The sequence below is a fragment of the Orussus abietinus genome, unplaced genomic scaffold (genome assembly GCF_000612105.2).
Source record: "Orussus abietinus isolate OABI.00-Male unplaced genomic scaffold, Oabi_2.0 scaffold627, whole genome shotgun sequence".
NCBI lineage: Eukaryota > Metazoa > Arthropoda > Insecta > Hymenoptera > Orussidae > Orussus > Orussus abietinus.
Window position 1 is genome coordinate 1 of NW_019395979.1, and position 9,734 is coordinate 9,734.

A 9,734-nucleotide genomic window follows, 5' to 3' on the forward strand; every position below is an offset into this window, starting at 1 on the left:
CCCGTGAATCTCTCAACTCATCTCTGATTTGGCAGAGATGAGTTAGGAGATTGCCATAATGGTAAGCCACCACCGTCAACTGCCGCATAGTATTACCATCGCGAATACGTGAGCCGCCAACGGCAACTGGTAGATGGCACAGCCATCGCGATTGCGCGGGCCCCTACCAGAAGTTCGTTGCGCCGCCCTTGGGGGCAAAAAACGGTGAAAGCTAACGTACGAAATCAGAGGGCAGCACACGGTGCGATCGCGCGACCCTGCACGTGAGCAATCTCCCAACTCATCTCTGGTTGGTATTTCGTCATATCCGGTAGACGCCATTTTCTTCCTCACTTTTCCTCAAGTGGACGACGCGGGCGGTTGTGGTATTCGTCTTGCGACGCGGACCCGACAGAGTCCGCGTAGCTGGACGCTATTTCCATATTTACTAGCGTTCGTTAATACTTAAAGCTACTTAGCCGTACGTTGCACCTTCTAGAAGCTCGTTCGATCGTCGTTATTCCCGTGTGCTAATGCGTGGCCTTTCAGAAAGCTCCCCAAGTCGCGCAATGGCGGAGGACTTTGATGTCGAAGCGATGCTGGAGGCGCCATATAAAAAAGGGGTAAGGACAATTGCGCTTTTTGGACCGTTTTCATGCTCCTTAAGAAGACGTGCTCGCCCCTCGAGCGGGCAGCGCGTCGCGGACAGCGAAGCGTTCTACCGCGGATTAAAATCCGTGCTTTTTGAAAGTAGAACGACCGTTCGCCTTATGACTGACTACTATTGATCAATACCTCCATTTTCTGTACTTATAGATGGTACGTAACATGTACCCTCGCGCTCGTACGATGTTCCACAGCGAGTTCCTAGAATGCACTTGAATACGAGGTACTAAGAAAGCCATCACTATCATCATTCTTTGCCAAGCTAATGATTATCGTAACATTAGGACTTAGGTATATGTATTTTAGTATCTTAAGTTGGAAGAGCTACTGCGGAACTTTCTGGAATACCTGCAACTAGGCGCCGTTCCATGCGTACGACGGTGCATCGAATCGGTGCGACTTTTCTACTTTATGGCTCTTTGCGATAAGTGTCCTCCAGATCCTATCGTTCAATTGTCTACGGTTCTTCGGTACATGGTATTACCATATTCTGGCACTGGCATTTGGGAGCACACGCCTTGGGATCCCTAGTACATTTTAGAACCTAATTTTACATAGAGATCACGCAAAAGAAGGGTCATCGGTAGGTATCTTCTAGTCCATCGTATTCCTTGACTTTAAGGAGTACAGTTATAAGACACTTTGCCCTTTTATAATTCATGTCAGGGATTTATAAAACGAGCTTGAGAGATTCGATCGGCTTGTCTAAGATTGGTACTAACTTATATCGACCTTCGATTTTGTATCGCAATTGTGTGTAGATATAGACTTGTTATCATATCGATATGATATATTACATATTGCTAGAACTTTTATATCAAATGATTGGTCGCTTTAATTTCATTTCAAGTCTTGAGAAATGACTAAAAAATTCCAAGTTATTTTATCATATAGAATATCGCTCATCTAAAATTTAGAGATTTTACGTCATGTTTTTCAATAATTAAAACATGCTCAACTCATTTGTTGATCACTGAAAATTATAAAGTGCTTTCACAAATATGTCGTTTATATTGCCTACGCGGTCAATGCCATTAAGACAATTATAAAACATTGCAGGGTATTCAGTGAAATTTTAGAGGGGTTTGAAATTTTTGTAAAATGTACATAGATGCACGTTCTCTCTTTTGGTTAAGTATTTGTTTGGTTGAAATCCTCTTGACATAGGCAATGGTCCACGAATTGACTCATTTAATGTCTCTTCTGGTAGTAGCATAAATGCAAAGCGTTAGGAGGTTAGGATTAGGGTCTTCAGGTGTTACTTAAAACCGTACTATCTTTGACGAGGGCTCTCTTTTACAGAAGAAAAAGGATGTGTGGTTGGCCATTGGTAGTTTAAGACCAAGGCATGCTCAACCCAAGATTGCAATGCTTTCCTAAAACCCGATAAACAATTGGTAAGTTTGAGCCAGGTGTATGCGACACGTCGCGACGCTATGCTCAGCCACCTCCCCAAGCCTGACTGTAAATATCTAGCCGAACAAAATTGCGCTGCCGACGCCGCCCCTCAAGTAGCGATCAAGGAGAATTGCCTCATCTTTAATTCCAAATCACTGTTTCATATTATTAACTTAATTGTAACTATACGTATGTTGTCGTTACAAAATAACTAACACAGACTGATTTGCTTTTTGTCCCCTTGTTCGCGCGTCCCTGCCACATCGGCTGGCTGGCATGGCATTCAACTGTTTGCTGTTCGTAGGAGCAGGACTCCTCTTCCAAAGACAAGTCCTCCAAGGAGAATGGGTCTAGCCGTAAATCATCTGGGTAAGATTTTACAGATTTTGTTTCATGGTATCAAGGTCCTACGGAATCATAATGCGCTCCCAAATCAAGCTTAAAAATAACCGATGCATCAATCATTACCACTCTGTAGATTATCGAGATAACAGTACTAGAGTCATATTAACATTTTACATCGCTCCTTTTTTTAGTATATTTCTGAGATCATGCTTCAATATTTTTTAATACATTCAGGAATTACATAATCTTGCAATGTAATAGCGTTACATTCTAGAAGAGTTGTAATCATACTGGGTCTTTCAGGTTGATAAAAAATTGTAAAAGATAATAAGCAAGAAAACGTTTCACGGTTCATATTTGCGAAGCCTTAACAACGCTTCGAGTGGGATCCTGTAAGATCCGCTGATATATTTTCAGGACTCGGTGTAGCTTTCTAAGTTTCAGAATTTCAGTTCAAGGCCCTGTTCTAAATTTGTACATGTAACATCGGTGTCGTTTTGTAAACAAAAGAAAGCTATTTTTCAAAATTAATATGAATTGTGAACAGTGGCCCATTGTATCCATATCACTCTTTATTGTGTCGATAGATTTCACAACGATTACTTATATTCTTTTGCACGACTTTTTAACAACAATAACAGTAAGAAAATGTTGGATAGTTCCTTATCCTACCTCAAGTTGTATTCTCTTTGTTATAGAAGCCATACAGTTAGTGTAAATGGTGCTTAATTTGATAATTCCAAAGGTTAAACCTGAAGATGGTGAGTATATGGGAAGCATACTCATAGAAAACCTGGAATATTTTTATTACTCCAAATTAATACTTCTCAGAGCGAACAACTTGCAAGTAAACATTACAGTATATCTAACGTTCTCGTTCTGATAAAATCTATAAGTATAGTTTTTCCGTGCCTTTTCAAATTAAAATATTTAGCAAATGCAAGCTAAAAAATATTTATCTTATACTTCGCGTGACAGATTTGTCAGAAACAGATACTTTATACTGTACTCAACTTTGTGCATATGTAAACATCGGCCACTTGAACATAAAGCAGAAAATATGTAAAGATGAATTTAAACCGAACACAATGTAGGCTTAACATTTGCTCATTCTGACCAATATTTGTAATAAATGAGAAATCAAAGGACTTCTATAGATTTATGTGCTATCCTTTTGTATAGTTAATTTTAGGATGCACACCAAAATATAATTCTTTATTACACAAACGCCCCTTTGTTAACATTCAATTCATTTTTGCATTAACACCGTATGGAATAACTTATTAAGAGCAATAAAAAAAAAAAGAGTTATCCAAGAGTAGGTTGTAAATTATTACATGAGACTTAGTGACAAGGTTTTCGATGGTACGATATAATTTTCTTCTCCGATAAGTAAATTAAAGTACTGTTGCATTTGTTCTTCCGTTTCTCTGGGAGATCACGAGTCGGTACTTTACAGACTGGTGTGCAACTCTTTTATCTCTAATGGCGTTGCGAGATTGATAAATGACACGGTGACATTTACTTGTGTTTTTTATAGGAAGAACAAACATCGCTCGAAATCTCGCTCCCGGTCCCGCGACCGACGCGACAAGGAGCGTCGGGATCGCGATCGAGACCGGGACAGGGACAGAGATCGCGACAGAGACCGAGACCGAGATCGAGATCGAGATCGCGATCGCGACCGAAGACGGAAGTCACGTTCTCGGGACAAGCGAGAGCGAGAGAGGGACCGAGAACCAGAAAGGGACAGGGACAGAAGAGACAGAGATCGCGACAGAGACAGGAGGAGAAAAAGGTCCTTGACACCAATAACTCTACCCAGGGCTCGACCACCCTTTGGAAAAGGAGTAAGCCCTCTTGGCATGTAAGTATCCCTCGAAAAGCATTAAAAGTCTTATTTTAAAATACTGCATAATCTGACTAGACCCGACCGAAGAGTCAGTGCCATCTTCTTGTCGGGGGATATATTTATGCTATAAGAATGTGGCTGCGTCTCATTGGGTGTCTTACAATTATATTGTTGGGCATCACATGCGTTCCAGACATTGTATAACTCTTTTTTTCTAATCAGTTTGCTCATCGGTGCTGAAAGATGATTGAACTTTAGATAGAATGTTTCTGATAATTATTCTCTAATAATGAAGTCGCTTTGAATGCTCGGAAAGGGCGACCTAAATTGATACATATATTTTCGGATTCGGTTCAACTTGTTCTGGCAACGCAGTTGAGAATACATATGAGTATCAGGATTGAATATAATATTTATCCAATTCTTCTGTTTGTTTAGAAATGATGAGCTAACTCCGGAAGAACGGGATGCTCGAACTGTGTTCTGTATGCAGTTGAGCCAACGTATTAGAGCAAGAGATTTGGAGGAATTCTTTTCGAGTGTTGGTAAAGTCCAGGATGTCAGACTTATTACTTGTAATAAGACGAGGCGGTTCAAAGGCATCGCATATGTCGAATTCAAAGATCCTGAAAGTGTCACACTTGTAAGTTGATAAATTGTATTTGTTGTATGTTTAACCTATGATTCTGGTATTGTTCTAAATGCTGCTTTGACGTAGAGTTCGTAAATATCTTCTGATTAAATAATATTGTAAACGTACATGCATTTATCACAAATACTTTCAGGCTCTGGGACTCTCTGGTCAGAAACTTCTCGGTGTACCTATTGTGGTGCAACACACTCAAGCTGAAAAGAACCGCATGGGTAATTCTATGCCCAACCTAATGCCTAAAGGACAAACTGGTCCTATGAGACTTTACGTTGGATCTCTACATTTCAACATCACAGAAGATATGCTTCGTGGTATTTTCGAACCCTTCGGCAAGATTGACAACATTCAGCTGATCATGGACCCTGAAACTGGAAGAAGCAAAGGTTACGGGTTCCTCACTGTGAGTATTATATTCCTGAAGGTAGACTTTTAATATTATATTTGTCGTTATTACCCAGATCTTTACAATCAAATTATTTTTCATACAGTTTAGAAATGCGGATGACGCGAAGAAAGCTTTAGAGCAGCTAAATGGCTTCGAGCTCGCTGGTAGACCTATGAAAGTTGGTAATGTTACGGAACGAACAGACTTAATTCAGGGACCATCTCTACTAGACACCGACGAACTGGATCGAAGTGGGATTGACCTCGGTGCAACTGGCAGGTACATACCGTAACAAAAATCAAATTCATAGGCAACGTATCATTGATGTTATACAAAGATGTATTAACATACAATTTGTTTCAGGCTACAATTAATGTTCAAATTAGCAGAGGGTACGGGTCTTGAAATTCCCCCTGCGGCAGCAAATGCTCTTAATATGGCACCTGTCATGACAGCTCCTCAACCACCACCGCAAGCAGCTCCACCAATCGCTACGCAGTGTTTCATGCTTTCAAACATGTTTGACCCACAAAAGTAAGTTAAACCCTTACATTTACTAAAAAGATATTAGTCAATTTTACAAGTGAATGTTGATTCAATGACTGATGCAATGCATATTTGTAGACCTAGTGAAATGTTCTATATACTTTCATCAGGGGGAAAATCATATGCTAAAGCAAATTGTTTTCGTTTAAATTGCATGCCCTAATTCCATTAGGGCACGCTTGGCCACGATAATCGAACACTCATCATTTTTAACAGCATTCTCTTATTATTCCATATTAAATGTTGAATTAAATATTTAACAAATATGTAACATATGTGATCGTTACAGTGAAACCAATCCAAACTGGGCAAAAGAAATTCGCGACGACGTGATCGAGGAATGCAACAAACATGGAGGGGTACTACACGTTTATGTGGATCAAGCATCACCACAGGGCAATGTATACGTGAAATGTCCATCGATTGCAACGGCAGTAGCTGCTGTAAACTCGTTACACGGCCGGTGGTTCGCCGGTCGTGTCATAACGGCTGCCTATGTGCCCGTTGTCAATTATCACTCCTTATTCCCGGATGCGATGACGGCCCTGCAACTTCTCGTCCCAAGTGCCCCAAGACGGGGAATGTGATCCTAAAAATTAACAACAGTTTCGTGATGTAGATTCATTTGCAGTCTCGTTCTAATGTTACGGCATAATTTTGGTACACATAGTTGCACGAACTTTCAATGAGCGACGAAGCAACCACTGGCGAAATCAATGATGAATCCGCTGTACGGTGATTCCTTAAAAAGGAGACCGAAAGGAATCTGCGAAGGAACGAATAAACAGTACCGTTACAATATAACATCACTTTGGATGTACACTTGGCGTGGAAAATGACTATTTTTCAAATTATTGATTTTGCGTTGTTCATTTCTTAGACGAGGAAAAAAAAACTACCGAAAGTAATTCCTACCTTCACCTTCGAGCTCAACGATATATTAGCTAGTTTTGAAATTACCAGATGTATCGAATTATAATGTAATACCTCGAATGTTCCTTTTCTATTGACACACGATCAATGATAATCGATATCGTGGTGGAAAGATACGTAACTGATCGTTGAATCAAACCACTACCAGTTCGTTAACAGACACGGTGTAATGTGGAATTATTTCGAAAAGTATTAACTTATTAACTCTAGGTTTGTTACAATTTTTATAAAACGAGTGTTATGTGAGGATCTGCGACTATTTGTTTCCATTGTTGGCTGGTTTTACATTCGAAGTATCTACGATCATCACTGTGTACTTTCCCGATGTTGAGAACTTACGTTTAGGAATTGATTTTTGCCATGTACAAAGCCTAGTCTAGTATTTGCGATTATGGAATAATCCAACGGGACTTCACAGGATGTGAAAGGGTCAATCTACCTAAAAGTGTTTCTTGTCGCTGAATACTTGGAAATTCAGTCACCTAAAAGTGAGATTTACTTACAATGTTCGGTACTAGTTGATTTGTAATATTTGTTACATACATTAATCGTAAATTCCCCGAATTTTCTCCGAATATGTTACTGCGGATTGCTGTATCCAAGTTACGAAGGAGATACTGTACATATGTTTTGTAAAATACAAACTAAAAGTAGGATTACACGTTACACAACTATATGTCGTAATAATACAAATGTACGGTATAATACAAACGAGACAACCGAAAATGGCCGAAGTGTTTGCGACGACTAAATTCATTTTTTCACTAATAATATACAAAAAAATTAGGAATAAGCTGATAACCGTCAAACCTTTGAAAGTTAGTTATTACAAATGTACGCATAATCATTAAACGGCCATTTGTTGCGTGTAACATACGTATTAAAATCAGAAGTGCGTAAACCAAAAACTTCTTATTTTCGACCGACAGCAAAAATTTACAAAAAACTGCTTCTAACCACAGTGAAAGTTAAAGTATATACAAGCTCAAAATGTGTCATAATAAATAAAATACGGGTACAGGACGAGTGCATATATTTTGTGTGTCCGTGAGTACATATACCACTTTTATTTCGATTTACCTGAGATCGTTATCACAATTTAAAATATTCTAAAACCGGTAGGGTAGACCGTCATACCGGAACAGTGAATCATGACAAGCCTGTTCAGGGTTTTCACAATTGCTTTCAGTTCTCCAGATACATTTTTTTAAGATATAAGTAAAGAGGACAATTTACTGCTGACAAAGAATGCACTAAAGGGGAATGACTAAGTCTAAAGTGTTTACTAAAAAGACACGATTCGGTCGAGCGCTTTTAACAAAATATCGTCTCCATTGTCCAACGCGTAAACGCAAACATCCAGCACTGTTTTTTTTTCATTTACTGGAAATTGCAGATTGATTACATTTAAATGTGAAATGCGGGGAATAAATTAATATCGGTATTACGCCTCGCGGTCGATAATTTGTTCCATTACGGGTTTATTCTACGCCAAAAGTAACGTGCAAATGACGTGACCCTTTTATAATCGCAAATATCCAGCAGTGTTTTTTTTATTTCCGCGAAATTTCAGATTGATTAAATTTAAATATGGAACGCGGGGAATAAATTAATATCATGTTACGCCTTGCGGTCAATAATTTGTTCCGTTGCGGGTTTATTCTACGCGATGAGTAACGTGCGAATGGCGACATGACCCTTCTATGATTGCAAATATCCAGCAGTGTTTTTTTTGTTTCTTCGAAATTTCAGATTGATTAAATTTAAATATGGAACGTGGAGAATAAATTAATATTATGTTACGCCTTACGGTCGATAATTTGTTCCGTTGTGGGTTTATTCTACGCGATGAGTAACGTGCATATGGCGGCGTAGCCCTTCTTTCTGGTCGAGTCGTGGGCGCGACCTCGACTCGGACTTTCCTAACGATTTCGAGACACGTCCACAAATCCTGGGAACGACTCCAGTCCATGCACAAGTCCTCACAGGAGGAAAAGCCGATCGTGACCCGACTACGCGTGCTCGCGACCATTCGGAACGCGAAATGCCTCCCAATGTTATTTCTCGCAGTTTGTGTCTTTTTCTGATTCTTGCGTATTTGTTCTCAGCTCGCAATAGTAAGGAGATATTAGATTAAAAAAAGATACTTTCTTTCAAAAAATGAAATTTCACGGGCAGCGCGTTCTTCCTTAGAGCCTCCATAATCACGTGTTAAAGTTTCAGATAATTCGGTGCACCCAGTTTGGAGAAAAATTTCATAAATATTTTGACTTTTTAGTACGTATATATCACACTTTTATATCACCTTAAACCCTTTAAATGTACTAATTATTTGACCACACAAATAGAAGAATTTTAATCCGTCTAAAAAATGAAGTCCCGAAAAACGTATTCTATATAAAATTTGCAGTGCCAATAAAAGCTTGTACCCTTTCGATGTGACGATCGTTTCACCGCGCAAATTGAAAAATCGTCACGCTAATCGTTCCGAAAAGCGGATTCTATACAAAATTCGCGGTTACAAACGAAAGCCTGAAGCCTGATGCTTTTTTATCTTTTTTTTCTTTGTTTTGTAGTCTAGAAGGTGACTGGATCGACATGAAGGAATTAGTGGTTCCCAGGGCTAATTTTCAATTCCAAAATGTCAGGTGAACGGGATACAGGTGCGGCCGTGCCGGACGCTCGGGGACGGGAGAGCGGAAGCGCATCCTTCCCTCTCCTCCTGGAATCGGTTTGCTACCCCTCTCTGGCGATCGGCCTCGCTTGGCCTCCGCTTCGGTCTTCGGGACGAATACCGCCAGTTGGGGACCTACGGAAAGAGAGAGTGAAGCGAATCGACGCGTGCACCGAATCAAAGGATTTGTCCCTTTCATCCGCCTACTTTGCCTATCCTCTAGAGAGGAAGAGGCGACCTCTTCGAGGTCCTCGGTATCGATCTGCCCGAGGACTCCAAGGATCTGGAAAAGTGGAACGAAAGA

The 9,734-nt window shown here is 39.9% G+C and overlaps 1 protein-coding gene across 2 annotated transcripts; it reads left to right on the forward strand.

The window, feature by feature from the left end:
• Nucleotides 1–327: 327 nt before the first annotated feature.
• LOC105703165 (RNA-binding protein 39) lies at nucleotides 328–7,789 on the forward strand. Of its 2 annotated transcripts, XM_012431330.1 has the most exons (9): nucleotides 328–460; nucleotides 529–602; nucleotides 2,348–2,412; nucleotides 3,929–4,255; nucleotides 4,679–4,883; nucleotides 5,026–5,292; nucleotides 5,381–5,556; nucleotides 5,641–5,811; nucleotides 6,113–7,789. In XM_012431330.1, exons 2-9 carry the CDS (start codon nucleotides 549–551, stop codon nucleotides 6,408–6,410), a joined length of 1,563 nt encoding a protein of 520 aa, XP_012286753.1. In that variant the 5' UTR covers nucleotides 328–460; nucleotides 529–548; the 3' UTR covers nucleotides 6,411–7,789. The 2 variants fall into 2 exon arrangements, with proteins under 2 accessions (XP_012286753.1, XP_012286752.1); XM_012431329.1 differs by having other exon boundaries at nucleotides 328–602.
• The last annotated feature ends 1,945 nt before the right edge of the window (nucleotides 7,790–9,734 follow it).